Raw genomic sequence first — 19,025 nt, forward strand, 5'->3', positions numbered from 1 at the left:
CTCCTAGAGGACATGAACAACAGCCAGTTCACTAAATGCAACCACCCCTTTCTCTCCACTACCTCCCTTCATGTCCGTATGAATCTAAAAGATTACATGCAAAGTCGCCAATTTTTTAGCAAGTCTCTCCGCCCCCCTTCTCCTCCTCATTCCGACTAAGACACTTAGGCCTACGTATCATCTCAAAAAAAAAAAAAAAGAGAAGCACCACAGTCACTACACCTAGGGTTCTCCCTAGCCCCCTCCCCCACTTCACGCTTAGGGCACATCAAGGGCAGGACTTTCAGACCTGTCACCCTAAGGCTCGCACCGCACCACCAACGAAGCACAAGCTGGGTCCTCAAGTGTGGGACGTTACCAAGGGCTTGCCCAAGGTTAGACCCATCTCCCAGTTCCACTGCCACGAGCACAACACACTACACGGCAAGCAGCACACCCCTTAGGGAGGGCACAACTTTTCTTGCAGGTTATGTTCGACTCTCAAGAAATGGCTACCCGCGGAAGACCATCACCCATGGCACCCTTTAATGACCCAAAGCGTGCCGGCCTCCAGCCATCCGCCTGGTGCTGATGGCCACCATGATCGAACCAGGTCGAGGTAAAACTGCCATTGGCATAGATCTTGGAACCGCATCGTCCAATGATCCATGCCCAACGCCTCAAGATCCACGGATAGCTTATTGATTCCACCGGCCTAAGGACCTTCAAATCAAAGACACGGATCTTCAATCGAAGCCACGGGTTTTCAAGCCAAACAGAGTTCGAGGGATTTCCCCAGAATAAATCCCTCCAATACCATCATCGTTTTGCTTCAAGCGCTTCTCATACTCACAAGACGACCGGCTACATAACCGGCGCCACAACCGTGTGACAGATGCTGAGTGTCTTCATGGAGCCTAACGCACGCCGGACTCTCTCCGGGTCATCATCCCTAACCACCCACCTACCTGTTCCGCCTAACAGCCGACCTAACTTGCTACCATGTCCCACCGCAGTGCCATGGGACTGGCACTTGGCTAGGAGGGTGGTAATGTTACCGTGTTTCCGACCGCGTTACCGCAGCACAAAGAAGCGGAAACTGGGAAGAAGGAAAAATAGCAAAAAAGGCACAAAAGCAGAAAAAGGCGCCTTGACTGGCAACCAATCCCTGAAAAATTCAAATGTTCGGACACGACCCTCAAGAGGCTTCGATGTTGGGCCACGGCAACGAAAGAGAAAATTGCGCACCATTTAAATGCGGAAGCGCCCCCGAATCTGTGTAAAAGAGTGCCAGGCTCGCTCCTGTGCAAAGTGTATGCATTAGTGGGAATAGGATAAATTAGAATGGTGGGAAATGGGAAAAAGGGCCTAAGCTATGGCCAGCCATGTAAAAGAGGAAAAAGGGGATGACCGCCCAAAAGGGAATTAGGGTTTTGTATATAAAGTTGAAAAGTGAATGAGAAGCTCATTCTTTGGTGTGTGGCAAAAAGAGTCTTCTTCTTCCTCTCTTCTTCTCTCCTTCTTGCTTGTGTGTGCTCTTGAGAGAGGGAGTGTGAGAGTGTGAGGAAGTGAGAGTGTGTGAGAGTGAGGGATCAAGAGGGTGAAGCTCTTCACCATCTCCTCTTCTCTTCTTCCCTTCTCTTCTTTTCTCTTCTCTTGCGCGCGCGGCTATGGAGGATGGATCTTGGAGATGGAGGAGGCTTGAGGATGCTTGAGCTAGCGTCAAGAATCGTGGAGCTACCGGAGTGCAAGAGAAAGAAGGGTACTCGATCGGGCATCAAGGTAAGCTCACAACACTCGTAGCATTGACGGCGCGTCGGCTAGGTGAGAGATAGCCATTAGAGCTCGCTTGGAATGCTTGAACAATAAGCGGTCCGTGGGTCTTGGCGGTTGAGCGAAAGCTCCCACATTCATTTTTAACCCTACTTGAGTCATTCTTCATCCCTCTTCTTCCATCATCAGACAACCATCCCCTCTCTCTAGCCCTTCCACTACCCTCACACCCCTTCCAACGGACATTGTGGTTCATGGTTCATAGCTGCCTATTCCATCTTTATCCTCTGCTACAAGTGCCCTATTCTGCAACATCAATTTTTGCTTTTTGGAGCTTCTTCCTATCTAGCATCAGCATTCATACTCGGCATCAGCTTTTTCTCCCTTCAGGCAACGGTCATTCTTGCGTTTAGCTGTCTAGAGGCCTTCCCTTGCCTGGCATTATCATCACACTGCCAGGCGCCACTCTCTTCTGCTTAGCGTCAACTTCTTCATCCCTCATGTCAGCTCATCTAGCCCCAAGTATTTGCGTTTTGCAGCCTCGGATATCCTCCATCATCTAACGTCATCATCTGGTACCTGGCATCAACATCTAGACTGTTGTCCCCATGTTTGACAACTCCAACACACTGGGGGATTTGCGTTTGCTATCCAGGCCATCTTCCCGACATTTTAGGACTGTGCTTCACTCCCTTGACAACTAGTGATCATCTTCCTCATCTCCGAGGGCATCAGAGGACCACAATTCGCTCCCTTGACAGTTGTCCTTCACCTTCCAGTGATTACTTCGATAGCCCGTTGCCCGAAGGACTGTGTTTTGCTCTCTTTATTGTGCAGATTCCCTATAGGTGCTGCCACCTGATTCAGACAAGACAGTGCAATCATCTTTTGAGCCTCGGCTCCACTGTATCAACTTTCCTCCTTAGCATGATTTAGTGTATTATTACCGTGTTCTTGTGTTTCTGAGTTTCTTCTCTCTCCGTGTTTGCAATACACACTCTGTGTTTCTTCCCACAAACCCTACTATCTCTTTGGCCTCTTAGTTATTTTTCTGACATGGTATCAGAGCCAGGCCTCCTAGTGGTATGTCTTGAATTCAACTCAAAAATTCAAAACACCATAGACTTTTCCTCCTTCGCACTTGCTTGCTTCCTTCCCCTACCTCTAGAATGGAGGCTAACTCATTGCAAGCTAAGGTTTAAGTTGCATCCAGATTGCTTGATTGGCCTAATAAGCACAAATAAGTTTAATAGGATGGCATGAGATGGTTTGAGGACTACAATAGATGCCATTCCTTGTCAGTCTCTGGTTTACTCTTTCCATTCCATCCATCAATATGTCAAGTTCCTTAAGGTTATATGCTGATTTGGACTAGCTTGGAGGAACGGCTTCAGTAGCATTCAACTTTTGTGTTTTAGCCTTTATCCCCATGGTGGACTTTGGGCTTTAGTATGCCTAGATGATTTCCTAAGATCAACAGCCATTTAGGCTTATCATAAAATGATTGAGGATAAGAGATGGATAACTAAGAAAGTAAATAAAGTTTGGTCTTCTCAAGATAGTAAAGCCAAGTGGTGTGATTAGTTGCTCTGATTGTGGAGGACTTGTTAGATTGTGCAAATGACCAAAAGTGTGAAAGAGAGCATGAACACCAATAGAATGAAAGAACACAATGAAAAAGCATAGTGTGGATGCTTCAGACAAGGGGAAAGACAGGAGAAGATTGGAGAGAACAGGCTGAAGCTTCTTCTAGTGTGACAGAGGACTGATTTGGAATCTTTTGGACTGTTGTGGACAGGGCAAACAGGCTATCCGCTACTTTTCATGAGAGAATACTCTTATCTATCTTGCATGTGTTGGCTGTCCTGAATAGAGGGATTGTGTGGAGTGTTTTGACTTTTCTTGATCTACTACTGTAATACATTGAAAGCTGAGATTTTTGGGCTAAAAGAAAGGTCTTTGGAAGCTTCAAAACAAGATATTATCGGTCTATGTGGGCTGCATAGGCACCAGACTGTTCTAATGCAAGTTTGGACCTGTTTTTGAGCCTTTAGCGTATTGTTTGATGCTTGATCTTATGTATGCCAAACAATGAATCATATGGGCTGAATTAAATTGGGTTTTTACTAAGCGATAGCCTCAGTTTTAGTGTCTTTATGTGGATGCATATGTTGTATAGGGATTGAGTTCAAGCTCATGTGAGAAATATATTCTATAGTTGGGTTTTGTTTGTCTTTTAGATTTCTATTTCTTCTTGTCTTCCTCTTCTACAGATTTTCTTTCCTCTATGCTGTGAACTCTTCTTACCCGAGTCCTGGCAGACTTCAGCCATACATGATAAATACTCTGACAACAGGGAGTTGAACTAGAGATTCTATACCACAACCAGTTCTGCACAAACCAAGCCTTCATAACAACACTCTAAATAGAGTACTCAGACTCCTTTATTTTTATCATTGGCAAATGAACATGGAGGTGCTATGAGAGTGAATGAAGATAGGAGTTAGAGTGAGATACTTGGGGCACTCTGTGGTCAAAATCAGCCCACTAAAACAAGAGTTCAGCAGTTAATAGTTCATAACACAAGTATGCAAGAGTCAACAGAGAGTGGAGCACTAGTGAAGTGAATGTAGTGAAGAATCGTAACAACCGACACACAAGACACTCTCTAAAACTGAAAACACAAACTTTTAAGTGCAAGCTCAGTAAAAACGCAAGTTTTACCAACTACTGAATGATGTTAGGCTTCAGGCCACAAATGCAGTATGTGAATCTTCAGCACAATAGGCAACAGCAAACCAGGCCTCGGCAAGCAGTTCCAGCCCCAAACGACTGACTAGCAGGCAAAAACACAGAAAAAACAGCACTGAAGACAGAAAAACATATAACCCTGCACCAAAGCCCAGCAGGAAGAGAGATTGCTAGCGAAGTAGGAAGGGGTGGGAAGCTGAAATGCAGGTTTAGAAAGCTCCAGCAGCAGAAAATGCAGAGGGTTCAGAGCTGAAACTGTCAGTAACAGCACACAAAACCAGCAGACTAGCAACACTAGCCATTTGATACAATGTGAGAATGTGCAGATGATTGGAAGCATGAATGCTGGCAGAAAGAAAGAACGCATGAACACAAGAAACTCAGAATGTGAACAGGCATTTGAATCCATAAGATGAAGCACAAGATGTGCAAAACAATACCAGTAGGGCACCGGCACAATGACGACTAACAGCAGTGACCCCCACTCTCCCTCTCTCAAAGGATGCAAAATGATGTCACGGGACTGAGTCAAGTGAAGCATATATAGAAGCCTCATGGTGAGATAGGAGATAAGTGAAAAGACCCTACAAGCCTTGGGGCGACACACGAGATAAGTGAAGAAACCCTAAAATGGGTTGCCCAGCTGCCTCTGTCTGATGCCCAACTAAAGAATAAACACAATGCCTAAAGCCCCTGATACATACTAAACTAATAGGTCTAACCTTCCCTACCTGGGGAAAGTCTTATATGGAGGCTTCTTATTGGGGTCTCCCCACAGAGGATATACTACACTATCGCAAGATCCTCACTAATAAGAAGTCTTATGGAGGCTTCTTATTGGGGTCTCCCCACAGAGGATATACTACACTACCGCAAGATCCTCACTAATAGATGTGTCTTTTGTACTACATGTGATAAGATGCTTGCTTATCTTTTTATTTCTTGCACATTTGCTAGACAGGTTTGGGGTTTCATTTCCGGAGTATGGACTTCAATGACATGCCAGTGCACAATCATCTGTTTTTGGGTTTTGAGCAAAATGCCATAGATGGCCACTTTACAGCTTGAGCATACTGGTCTTTTTCATTTTCTGCATTTGGCTGGTATTTGACACATCTGGCACATCTAGAAGGCCCAATGCCACTTGACATTAACTAGAAAGAGTCAATATGTGCCACTTTGATGGAGCTTTGATCCTCCATCATTCACTCTGTTAGAGTCCACTGGGAGCAATTTTGGGCTAGACTGGCAGCACCGATAGGAGCTTTGGCAAAAGTGCCTTCACACATGGGGTCGCCGTAGCCCATTTTTCACAATGTAGGATAGCAAACCCCATTGGCATTATAGTCCACCACCATGGTGTTATGATCCTCCACATTTCACTAGCCCCATCCACAACACCCATGTCCATTAGGATTAGGGCTTACAAACAAAGTTAAAGGCACATTTTAAATGACTCTCTTGCACAAAATACACAAAGAGTCCCTGTATTTATCTCATGTAGCTACCTATGCTCTAGATGTGCTGTCAAGTTCATATGCTTCATGTTCTCACTAGAGAGATCAACCACATTTTTATCTAGGGAAAAGGAGTTACACTGCAAGATCAAGTGCTCGAGAGAGAGAAATCTGTGCTGAACAAGAAACTCATGCAGTTATGGTGATCACCTCTGTGAAGTCAGTTTTGTCATCTCTATACAGGATCTCTATGAGACTAATCCAGATTTTGGTCTGGGTTTGCATAAAGGTCTTTGTTCTGAGTTTGTACATAGCAAAGGGTAGACATATTTCCATTGTCTACTCTGTGTCGTTATAGATTCTTAACAACACTAACATTTCAGATGATGCACTTGTTGGGGGCATCGAGGTGAAGGTCCCACTGTTGAGAATATGTCCTAACATTGAGACAATTATTGTGACTATTGGAAGCAATGCTAAGACATTAGTCTCCAAAAACATACAACTCAAAAGAACTAAGAGACCCCAAGAAAGTTTCCATGAGAATCTACCAGGTCTAAGGTCACATTGCTTATCTCATTTTGACTGAGAAGACCATCTGAAAGGACTCTAGTGGTAACATTGAAAATTGGATGGACTTAAACATTGATCTGTGACTGAAAATGCACCAAATGAACAATCAACGTATTAAACCAAACAGATGAGAAGAATACCTCTAATGGGAAATTCAAACAATTGATTCTCCCAATTAGGTTCGTTATTTTTATAGATAGTCTCAGTCCTCTTCTTCGCTTTGTCCACTGGCATCCCATGAAGGGCAAGCTGATAGAAGGAAAAACGCACTTTCATCACAGTGTTCTATTGTTCTGATAGAACTAAGGCACTGAGTCAATATGTGCTAACCTTCACATAAAAGTCAGGCTTCTTAAAAAGGTCAAAGAATTTGTGCCAATCAGTCCCCATAAGTACTTTCACCTGCAGAGACAATTGTTAGGTTTCAGTTTTCTCGTTCTTAAGGGAGAAATCGTTCTCACCAAGGCATGACTAGATAGCTTTCGAACATCCCTTGGCAGTAAAAAATGACTGAACGGATAAACTACCTTCACAGTCCAACTTCTAAGTGACCACATTAGCAAAATAAGAACCTACTTATTTGTTTGAAGATATTGGAAAAGGAACAAGACCCACATCAAGAAAACCTACTCTGAAAGAATCAAGGATATATGGAATAGAAAGACCTAGTGGCCCAAAATGACAAGAGTGCAACTGTGTATGGTCAAACTTTGATTGAAGTCCTTTTCAAAAGTTTTGACTTTCAAAAGTCCACGTAAGCAAAGCAACTATCTACTTTCCAGAATGGCAAAACATCTGATCCTGACGTAAGTGTTGTACAGATAACATCCTGAGAAGGGTAATTTCTCTGTTTGAAAGAACAAACTTTAATACCTTATAGGAGCTTTACATGCAACCGAATGAAATTTTCAATTATTCATATTTATAAAAATAACAACTGAGAAATCTATAAGTTTCTTCCTTGTATGGCATCTCAGACACGCATCAATAGTGGACTTCTTTACATGGCAGTGCACCTAGAATGACCTTTCAATGATTATTTATTGTAAATAATGGGAGGCTTAAGACTTTCTTAGATTGTGAACTCCATTTCTTCCCAGGAAATGGTTTTTTTCCTCTTAACTTTTCAAACATGAGAATGAGGGAGGAACCACTTAGGACTCTGGAAGAGATAGAGACCCCTAGTGGAACTCCTTCCTGCATGTCCTACTGCTCAAGGAACAAGGAATATACAAAATTTCGTTAAGGACCTAGCTGGGATAGTGGCAAATAGAAAGTTTAAAATAAGCAACTTAATTTGGCTGGGTCATATGGCATAAATGTAAACTACATCCAACACAAGACTAACAAACTACATCAGAAAAAAAGCAATTGTACTTTTCATCCTCCAGTACTTCCATCAAACATTGTAGTGTTTAACCCACCTTGAGTAGCATTTTTGGCGCCATGGTTGCAATCTGCTCAAAAGTCATATCACCCTTGGGCAAAAGAACATGAGGTTTTTTCACAAAGCCACACCCTCCATTTGCTTCAAATAAAGCACGGGCTATCCAGCATGGGCGATCACCTCCTTGTGTATTTAGTGCTGCCAACTGGAAACCGTGGGTCCAGGCAAGATAAGGATCAGCATTTGACGAATTAAACCGCAAGCCAAATGGATACATACGCCCAAGATTGTTCTTGGAATACCTGCATCACAAGCAGCATAGAAGCATCTGAAGCAGCTAATAAGCCAACTGTTACAGCAAGGACAATGTCATGTAATAGGGCAATGTCTCACAGAAGTGCTGCATTGAGACAAAAAGTCCGAGAGAATACTCTATCAAAGAAACAGCATTCGCTTTCACAAACTTCCGGAGCTGAGGTTCACTAACATTTGCCATGATTGACCTATCTCCTGGAACAAGCTGACCTTGTACTGGAGCATCCTTCATTTCTTGTGGTTTTTCACAAGATATATAAATGAGCTCATCCAGCTCAAGCATGCATGGTTCTATATGACGTTCCTTTTCAGTAACTGGTGTTCCATGAGAAAATGCATCAGCAGCTCGTCCAAGTTGCTTTGAAAAGCCCTTCCTAGTTCTGTATCCCAGTCCAGTTGGAGATAAAGGGGGTGAATCATCATCATCTGGCCGAGGTGGGGACGATAATAGATCTGGAATCACGTCCACGACTGCATCTGGATCTGCTGCTGCCTGAACAGGAACTCAGGTAAAAGTAGTCATGAAAAGGTGAAGCCATCAAGCCCATCTAGCCCAACAGTATTCAAGAAAAAAGTATCACTGTCAAAATCCAGTGAGATGCATCAGTTAAAGCAGTTGAATTGCTTCCTCTACCTGATCCTGTAATGGGTCTTTTGGTGGCGTATCTGAGATTATGATCTTGCGTTTCAACTCTTCAGGTGACGCAAACTGCCTTGGTGGCCTCTCTTCAGCTGATGGAACAAATAAAGCATCGCCTAAAATCTCTCTTATTTTCTGGAATAAATCAACATCCAAAACATATCATTACCTCACCCAAAGATCTTCTCATATCAGTAAGAGTCCACAGAAGTGTTACCTTTGCTGCTTCCTTCTGGAGATCTGGAGATAAGTGGTTTTCAATTGTAATTATCACAGGGTACTCTGAGGCCACAAATGCATTCTGTTTAATTGCTCTTAAGCAGTCATCAAATGGGACCGGCCTTGTTAATGTGCTGTAACAAAACAAGGACAATTAAACTCCTGAAAAGGCATTTCAAGCAAGTCAACCAAATGGCGCAGGCCTTGTTAATGTGCTGTGACAAAACAAGAACAGTTAAAGTCGTGAAAAGACATTTCAAGCAAGAGAAAACCTAATTACAAGATCCACAATCTTCACAGCATGCACAAAAACTCTCTGAAATTACCAATTGTTGTCAGTTTATTAGACCATCTAAGTATGAGCAGAGAACATCATTAAGAACCAATAAGAAAACATAAGTCCGTTTTTGCGCCTCAAATACTAACGGGAAGACCCTGATTCCCCATCTGCTTTTGTGAAAAACATGCATTTAAAAAACTTGTGATGACCAAAACCAAATAAGCCAAATGTCAAACAGGTACATCTAAATGAGAGGAAAGTCACCATGCATCCACACACCATCCTGCTGCTTTCTAAGTTTTCTTCGCTCAATAGTGCAAGTCAGGCATCAAGGTCATGAATATGATCGTTACAACTACCTTTCGCAATCTCTCTTGTAATGGACATAAAGTTGAGGTGCTTGGAAGTTGCCTATACTCCTGATCTCTTAGAGCAAGTAAACCGCATTTCACCTCACAGCATTTTTACTCATCTTTAATGCAAAATAGCAATGCCAACCTTTTCTATATGAAAGAACCAAGAAGGCAACTGAGCATACTTGCCGTGCAACACCATGATGTTCCCCTTGCGTTCCCAGCAATCAAGCTCAATAACTCTACATCCTGCTTTTAAAGCTTTGACAATAGGAGCTGTACTGGATCTTGAAGTGAGCTGATTGCCAGTAAGGTAGGAGTTGTGGCTTGCATATATAAAATAGTGAGACAAAGGTGCGGTCATATCCTCGATAGGCTGTCATACAAAAGGAAACGGAAGATGTTCACAGAATTGAAATTGATTAAACCCTCTTCTAGCTTAGATCTAAAGACTAGAACAATTTAGTTCACAGAAAAAAGTGATTGAGCTAAAACCTCCATCAGACAGTCTTGTTCAGAACTAAAAGATTGCACACATAAATGCCCAGTTCGGTAGGGTCTTTTAGATCAACATGCAACAACACAGGCTTAAAATCACAGACTGTACAGCATGTACCAACTATTCGCGGTTCCTCAAGTCAGGTGCCAATAGTAATGTACATTGGTCTGACTCACTCACAAACAACGGCATGACGGCTGACCCCTTTAAGAGAAATAGTGACCAAATATAGGGGCTTTAAGGAACTCACAACGTCATGACTGCTGCCCAATCTTTGTTCTGCAGATTTTCTATGGCAGATTTTTTAATATCAGAAGTAGAAGATCCGTAGAACAAACCTGCTCTGTTATCCGCATTGGAGAGTTCAATTCAGGATGCAGCAGAAACTGCATAAATTCGTCCATATTCAGAGTACTGAAATCCGGACTATCACTGGAGACCGAGTGGTGAAACTTAGCAATCAATGAAGCAGCTTGCTCCTCATTGATGCCCTGCTCGCACTGTGTGGAGGCCAAGAAGCTCGCTAAATGAGCCGCAGTGATCCGACCCTGCCCGTTAGCCATGTTCTCAAAAGCCAACTTGACCAGTTGTGGAGGAGCCATGCTGTGCCTGTGCCCTTTGGAAAAGATCTCTGTGAGAGGGAGGCAGGCCACCATGTTGCTGCACATGTCCTGAAATTGTTTAAGAGCTTTCCAAAAGAAGGCAAATTGATCCAGCTAGAATTTATGTAAAAAAGGCGAGCAATCCCAAAAACGGGGGAGATCTTACAATCACTCAGAACAATTTTGATTTGAGAGCCACAAATCAGCAGTGAGAACAATGTGATAAGAATCTCAGAGTCAGTTTGACAAGAGCCAAAATTCAGCACTGAGAACAAACTTGACAAAGAGTAAGAGATCAGAGACTTGATAACAATTTGACAAGATTATGACTATTTCAATGAGAACAGTTTTACAATTTGACGAGAGTCACGAATCATAAGTCAATAATTAGCACAATTTGGCAAGAACCCATGACCCAATAAGAATAGATTGTGCATAGTTAGCACAATTCAGCCATAAAACAGGCAAAAGCAGTAGCAAGAACTCAAGAGTCAGATAGAACATTCTTGACAAGAAGCACGAACCAGCAAGGATAACATTTTGATAAGAACTCCGATGAGTAATAAGAACAATGTTTGAGGGGGAGCCACACAAATCGGCAATTTCGGAAGCTACGAAAGAGAGAGAGAGAGAGAGAGAGAGAGCAAAGGACAACGAATCATAAGTCGATAATTAGCACAATTTGGCAAGAATGAATGGCTTAATAAGAATAGATTGTGCAAATTGTTGACCGATAAGTAACAGATTGTGCTCTGAGAGAGAGAGAGAGAGAGAGAGAGAGAGAGAGCAGATGGAGCCTCAGAAGAAGCTAAAGCGGGGCACATACCTCAATTGCAAGACAACCCAAAATGCTGAAGACCGAATTAGGAAAAAGAGAGAGAAGAAATGAACGATATGAAGACGAATGCAAAAGAAGATTTACAAATACAACAGTCAAAAATGAAAGGAAATGACTGAAGCCCACCACTTGCAAAAAACAACGGGACCAAGAAACTAGTAAGTCCAGCTGCATTAAAGAAATGGATGAAAATAACTGGACAGGTCGGCTGGACGGCAAAAGGAAGAAGAAGAAGAAGAAGAAGAAGGAGACTCTGTGAAAGGGGAAGAAGACCTAACAGACAAACAGAGAGAGACAGAGTGTGTGTGTGTGTGTCGCCACTCCACATTCTTCCAAGTTCCCACGTCTTTCCCCGTCTTATTAATTCTGATGATGATGGTGATGATGGCACGTGCGTCGTGCCTCGAGCGGCTGATCTGCCTTATGCTGCTGGGCAGTGCGCTTTCTCTTGGAATGGTTGGCAGGTGGATATTTTTTGTTCATAATCTCATTGAATGAATGAATGAGGATGAGGAAGGATGATGGTGGTGACGACGACACGTGACTTGTCACTTCGGCCTTGCTGCGCTTTTCTCTCGTCAAACAGTTTTCTCACAATTGGCATATGCAAGTGCAGCACGTGATGAATATGGTCCTACTATTAAGATGCGCAAGATCTAATTTATAATACATAATCTATTATTCTATTATATGTGTGTGTGTATTAAACCGCTTATCTAGTAATTTTCTCCACAAACCATAGATCTGATTATAAGGAAATTTTCTCTTAGATTTTCAACCAATCAATTGTTTGAAGATCAAAATAAGTGTGTCAATATACTTCACAAATGTAGTTTGAAATGCACATTTACCATGCCTTACACTAACTTATGATTAAATGTCTACCAAACACGCTCTTGTAATGGATTATGTTATGATATCTTCGATCGAGTCACAATGCCTAAATGAAATTCAACTCGCATGTAAAAAAAAAAATACATATTGATTTTGGATCAAACATCTATTGCTATATGTAGAGGATTATATATCTTGAATTTTACTATTACCATAAAAAATCAAATTAATTCTTATGTCTGAAAATTTAATATAATGAAAAGAATTGCATTCTACTTCCAACATTATACATATACTTATTTATTTGGATTAAATAACTCTACATTTTTATTCATTTTCATCTCGTTATATATCATCTATATTCATTCAATCACAATGATAAAATTTGATAATATATATTTTACATGCTTATAATTGATGATCATTAATGTAATTGTATACAATAAAAGCTCTCCCATTTCAAATTTCAATCTACATCTCCACTCTCGAATCTCCTTTAGAAAAGAGCATTGCTATTTTGGGTTTATAATTTTAACAAATTTTGTGTAAAAATAGTCGGATTGACTTTCTCGAGTAAACATTGTGCATGTTAACTATGATCCTATTATAAATAAATGGGGCAAATAAACCTAGCTATGTATGCAGTAATGACAGCAATCTTGCTTGAATACTAAAATTTCAATTTTAAAAAATAATGTTGAGAGTTTTATGCACATGGCTGGACCTTTTCAAATAGATGCCTATGTACTTCGCCATCATGCTGTTAAAGCCTTGCAAGTTTTTTAATTTGACTCCCAAGGTTGGGCTTCAAGAAAAAATTAATGACACCTTTATCTAGTTTTGTGAGTATCATTCTGACTCCCTTACTCTAAAGTTGGGTGTCAACATTCAAGAACATCTCAAGAAAGAATTTACTTAGACCTTAAGTCGCTACAACTCTTAAAACATAAATGCCAAGGTCCCATAATTTGTGATATAAAATCAAGCATAAACTAGCATGGAAAGAAGAACACAATTAAAATCAATCTTTCATATTCAAAAGGCCAAACAACGTTTGAAGGTCAAAACCCTCCTACATCATTGTCATTTATAAGGTCCATCATGATAGAAAAATAATGTGAATGACAAACAAATACTACAAATCAAGGTCAAAACTCTTATACATCATTGTCATTGATAAAGGTCCATCATCATGATAGAAAAATAATGTGAATGACTAACAAAAATTGCAAATCAAGCAGTTGTCATGCCTTTAGAAGCTCCCATTTCTCATAGATCAAGGCTCAATCAATGTTTTTGATGTTAAGGACAAGATAGGAAATATGCATTACTACCTTAGGAGTTAGTACCTTCAATAGTTGATGATGATCACTTTTGATGATATTTTGCATTGAGAATCCCCATTCACATGCTCTTGATGAAGTAGGAAGAACCAAAAGAATTTGCCATAATCTCATCAAGTTTGAAAATGTTCCTTGCCAATCAGAATTGCTAGAGAACAAACATCATGCATGCTTCATACTCATTCCCTCACATCCAAAATATAATGTGCTAGTGAATGCATAGATTTCATTTTTACAGCCTTGTGTATCTAAATAGAACCACTAAACATTTGTAGCAACTTATCTAACCATAAATTGACCTTATTTTCTTGTTCTTTTGGATCATGTACCAAATATTGGGGAGAGAATTATCTTGTTGCACCAAAAACATACATATCTAGAAAACACTCATTCACACTATCTAGGATCTTTCCAACAAATTCTTTAGCAAGTTGAACACAACTATCAACATGGCCTCTTCCATTATCAAGAGCAATACCTAGTTTATCTTGTTTTAGCATTTTTATGAAAAGAAGTTGATGCCTATATTCTTCCCCATTCTCATTTACATGGCATAGTAAATCATCTCTTGTGTCATTCATATACTATTAGTTAAGGAGAGGTGGTGGTGGGGGGGGGGGGGGGGGGGGGGGGGGGGGGGGGGGGGGGGGTGACATGTGGCAGCCCCCACCTCCCCCACAAAAAAAAAGAGAACGCGGGGCAGGTGCCACGTGTCCAGCACCCGCCACCCCGCAAATATCGCTAATCTCATTGAATGAATGCGGATGAGGATGATGGTGGTGATGATGACACGTGACTTGTCACTTCGGCCTTGCTACGCTTTTCTCTCGTCAAACAGTTTTCTCACAATTGACATATGGTCCTACTATTAAGATGCACAAGATCTAATTTATAATGCATAATCTATTGTTCTATTACATATGTGTGTGTGTGTGTGTGTGTGTGTATTAAACTACTTATCTAGTAATTTTCTCCAAAAAACATAGATCTAATTATAAGGAAATTTTCTCTTAGATTTTCAACCAATCAATTGTTTGAAGATCAAAATAAGTGTGTCAATATACTTGACAAATGTAGTTTGAAATGCACATTTACCATGGCTTACAGTACCTTATGATTAAAAGTCTAACAAGCACGCTCTTGTAACGGATTATGTTATGATATCTTCGATCGAGTCACAATGCCTAATAGAAATTCAACTCGCATGTAAAAAAAAATACATATTGATTTTGGATCAAACATCTATTGCTATATGTAGAGGATTATATATCTTGAATTTTACTATTACCATAAAAAATCAAATTAATTCTTATGTCTAAAAATTTATTATAATGAAAAGAATTGCATTTTACTTCCAACATTATACATATACTTATTTATTTAGATTAAATAACTCTACATTTTTATTCATTTTCATCTTGTTATATCATCTATGTTCATTCAATCACAATGATAAAATTTGATAATATATATTTTATATGCTTATAATTGATTATCATTAATGTAATTGTATACAATAAAAGCTCTCCCATTTCAAATTTCAATCTATATCTCCACTCTCGAATCTCCTTTAGAAAAGAGCATTGCTATTTTGGGTTTATAATTTTCACCAATTTTGTGTAAAAATAGTCGGATTGACTTTCCCGAGTAAACATTGTGCATGTTAACTATGATCCTATTATAAATAAATGGGGCAAATAAACCTAGCTATGTATGCAGTAATAACAACAATCTTGCTTGAATACTAAAATTTCAAATTTCAAAAATAATAGTGAGATTTTTATGCACATGGCTGGACCTTTTCAAATAGATGCCTATGTACTTCACCATCATGCTGTTAAAGCCTTACAAGTTTTTTAATTTGACTCCCAAGGTTGGGCTTCAAGAAAAAATTAAAGACACCTTTATCTAGTTTTGTGAGTATCATTGTGACTCCCTTACTCTAAATTTGGGTGTCAACATTCAAGAACATCTTAAGAAAGAATTTACTTAGACCTTAAGTCGCTACAACTCTTAAAACATAAATGCTAAGGTCCCATAATTTGTGATATAAAATCAAGCATAAACTAGCATGGAAAGAAGAACACAATTAAAATCAATCTTTCATATTCAAAAGGCCAAACAACATTTGAAGGTCAAAACCCTCCTACATCATTGTCATTTATAAGGTCCATCATGATAGAAAAATAATGTGAATGACAAACAAATACTACAAATCAAGGTCAAAACTCTTATACATCATTGTCATTGATAAAGGTCCATCATCATGATAGAAAAATAATGTGAATGACTAACAAAAATTGCAAATCAAGTAGTTGTCATGCCTTTAGAAGCTCCCATTTCTCATAGATCAAGGCTCAATCAATGTTTTTGATGTCAAGGACAAGATAGGAAATATGCATTACTACCTTAGGGGTTGGTACCTTCAATAGTTGATTATGATCACTTTTGATGATATTTTGCATTGAGAATCCCCATTCACATGCTCTTGATGAAGTAGGAAGAACCAAAAGAATTTGCCATAATCTCATCAAGTTTGGATATGTTCCTCGCCAATCAGAATCACTAGAGAACAAACATCATGCATGCTTTATATTCATTTTTACAGCCTTGTGTATCTAAATAGAACCACTAAACATTTGTAGCAACCTATCTAACCATAAATTGACCTTATTTTCTTGTTCTTTTGGATCATGTACCAAATATTGGGGAGAGAATTATCTTGTTGCACCAAAAACATACATATCTAGAAAACACTCATTCACACTATCTAGGATCTTTCCAACAAATTCTTTAGCAAGTTGAACACAACTATCAACATGGCCTCTTCCATTATCAAGAGCAATACCTAGTTTATCTTGTTTTAGCATTTTTATGAAAAGAAGTTGATGCCTATATTCTTCCCCATTCTCATTTACATGGCATAGTAAATCATCTCTTGTGTCATTCATAAACTTGAGAAGATATGAAGTACCTACTCCAAATGGCTGCCCCAAGAACTTCCTTTTAAGAGAACTTATTGCCACTTCAATGATACATGTGATTGTCGTAATATCCAAGGCATCCTCTTGAAACTTCTTATTCAAGATTCAACTCCTTCAAATTATGAGCAATCATAGGAATACAAAATAGAACTTTGTAAACCCTTAGCTTTTGATACCACGCACATGCTCTATCTTTTCAAAATGTCAAATTTGTAGGCATTAGCTTAGATAATCTTTCCATTGCATTACCTCTTGCTAGCCATTTGACATCATGGATTTGAAGTACTTCCAAAACTTGTATACCGATTTCATATAAATGAATGTGAAAAGCTATACAACATAAACTTGAAGCATTTATCCCAAGAGTATATATTGTTTGCAATTTTGTCCACATAAGAAAGATAAGGAAAACACTTAGCTGCATCAACAATGGCAATGGCTTCTCGGTGAGCAATATAATGTGTACTTACAAGACGAGGTACTTGCCTTTGTAGTTTTGTAGCAATGCCTTTATGACAATCCAACATTGAGTTGTCTACATCAGTGTGGCGATACTAATAAGGTATTGTGTGCTCAAACCAATCTAATTCAAAACTAACACGAGAAGAAAGCTCCCATGCATAGAGTACTCAGAGGTGAAGAAACAGAGTAGTGATAGAGAAGTAGATAAAGCCTTTGTTGCATTAGTCATGGAATGAGTTACAAATAAGGTTTCTCACCTTATATATGAAGTTTTCATTTTTTGAAGCTTGGGCAGGGCCCTATTCTCTATCAGTGTCTGTTGCCCATTCACTTAAAGACTGCCCTTAGGCTCATATGACCCTTCGAGCTATCTATTTTCCAGGTTCACTCATACACGCACACGTCATTAATTGCACTTTTGATTTTACAAGTTGTTTAGAAGTGAGCCTGGTGCTTGAAAAATTGTAATTTTACAACTTATGCCCGTAGTAGGCGACGTGGCATTAAATGTTGGTCCATCATCTTTTCTCGTTGCCTGTTTGACTCTTTTCCAATCTTTCACCTAATTTTCTATTTTTCCTACTGCCTTTTCCTATTGCCCTTGGTTGTTTCCTCTCGCATACTTCACTTTTGCCCCATTTTGTCATTTTTTACCAAACCAATTAACATTACCCCCCTTATATTATAGTGCCAATCCTATGGCACATGTAAAAGTGCATGCAAGCTATGTGGAATGATGAGAGGTAGGGGTAAGAGGCTGAGTTGAAGACGAAGGAAGGGTAGATGTCAGTGGGGCTTTGCGGATCCTCAAGGTACCTATTGCAAGGAATATTGTGTGTGCAATATTGTGTGTGCATACCATTCCCCTCTCTTTTTCCTTTTTATGGAGTGGAGGGAGGAGGGGCTTCAATGAGTGCTCAAGACAGGGTTTGCTCATGATGTAAGGCTTTACAAATAGTCGAACTGCCAAGGGAGTTGTGGGTACGAAGGGATGACTACAACTGATGAAGCGTGTGCCATTCATGTCTTCCAACAAGTTCAAACAACAAGCTAGTAGCATGGTGGCACATAGAATGAGACATGGCATAGCATATTTGTCAATACCTGTGTTGATATCAAAGAAAAAAGGGTGGAGCCCTTCCTCCTCTAGTGATCTCTTGTGGTTTAGTAAGACTAGTAGAAGCTTGAGATAGTTGCATGTGGCAATGAAGTCTAGGTTCAAACAATTCTAGAATGTATCCAGAAATTGCCAGAAGGTTGCTACCAAGTCCCTTTCTTGGAACTTAAGACAATCATTTGGCCTTGTGGCTCTTGCATTGTAGATCTATGGATAGTGATATTTTCCATGGATATCGGGGTCATAATCCACTCCATGCCTCCTAGGGTAAGGTAAAAAATAGGGGTTTCCTCTTTCAATTAATGTAGCACTATAGAAAGCCATCCATGCCATGTTGCTAGTTTCTAGAATGGATATTTGCCATTCTGGTTGTGCTTTAAACTCCAAAACCCTTCTAGGTACTTCTCTAACCTTGTCACTCCAATATTTCTCCTCAATGCACCATGACCCTGGGTCTTGCAAATTTTTGTCAATCCATCCTAAGGCTTCCCAAATTTGGATCACTTGTTCCATGACATTGACAGGGAGGGTCCATTTGAGCTTTTTGCCCATCTTATCAAATTTAAATTGCATGGTTTTGTCCCCTAGCTCAGCTCTTCTCAAGGTGGAAATCTCATCC

The 19,025-nt window shown here is 40.0% G+C and overlaps 1 protein-coding gene across 4 annotated transcripts in view; it reads right to left on the reverse strand.

Annotated features, from left to right (window-relative positions):
* Positions 1 to 12,070, reverse strand: part of LOC148026234 (phosphoinositide phospholipase C 6-like) — a 43,527-nt gene extending 31,457 nt beyond the window's left edge. Inside the window, exons 1-9 of one of the 4 annotated variants that reach the window (XM_087693526.1) lie at positions 11,655 to 12,070; positions 10,565 to 10,897; positions 9,913 to 10,103; positions 9,093 to 9,228; positions 8,870 to 9,010; positions 8,352 to 8,728; positions 7,958 to 8,222; positions 6,864 to 6,935; positions 6,674 to 6,782 (exon numbers count right to left, since the gene is read on the reverse strand). In XM_087693526.1, coding sequence (XP_087549652.1) covers positions 6,674 to 6,782; positions 6,864 to 6,935; positions 7,958 to 8,222; positions 8,352 to 8,728; positions 8,870 to 9,010; positions 9,093 to 9,228; positions 9,913 to 10,103; positions 10,565 to 10,897; positions 11,655 to 11,840 — 1,810 coding nt within the window. In that variant the 5' untranslated portion in view covers positions 11,841 to 12,070. Of the gene's footprint in view, positions 1 to 6,673; positions 6,783 to 6,863; positions 6,936 to 7,957; positions 8,223 to 8,351; positions 8,729 to 8,869; positions 9,011 to 9,092; positions 9,229 to 9,912; positions 10,104 to 10,564; positions 10,898 to 10,994 lie in introns of all 4 variants that reach the window. The other 3 variants (XM_087693528.1, XM_087693527.1, XM_087693529.1) reach the window with 3 other exon arrangements.
* Positions 12,071 to 19,025: the final 6,955 nt, after the last annotated feature.

Source organism: Lygodium microphyllum, chromosome 14 (genome assembly GCF_053477565.2).
Source record: "Lygodium microphyllum isolate KBCC chromosome 14, Lygodium_microphyllum_v1.1.10, whole genome shotgun sequence".
In the NCBI taxonomy this organism is placed as follows: Eukaryota; Viridiplantae; Streptophyta; class Polypodiopsida; order Schizaeales; family Lygodiaceae; genus Lygodium; species Lygodium microphyllum.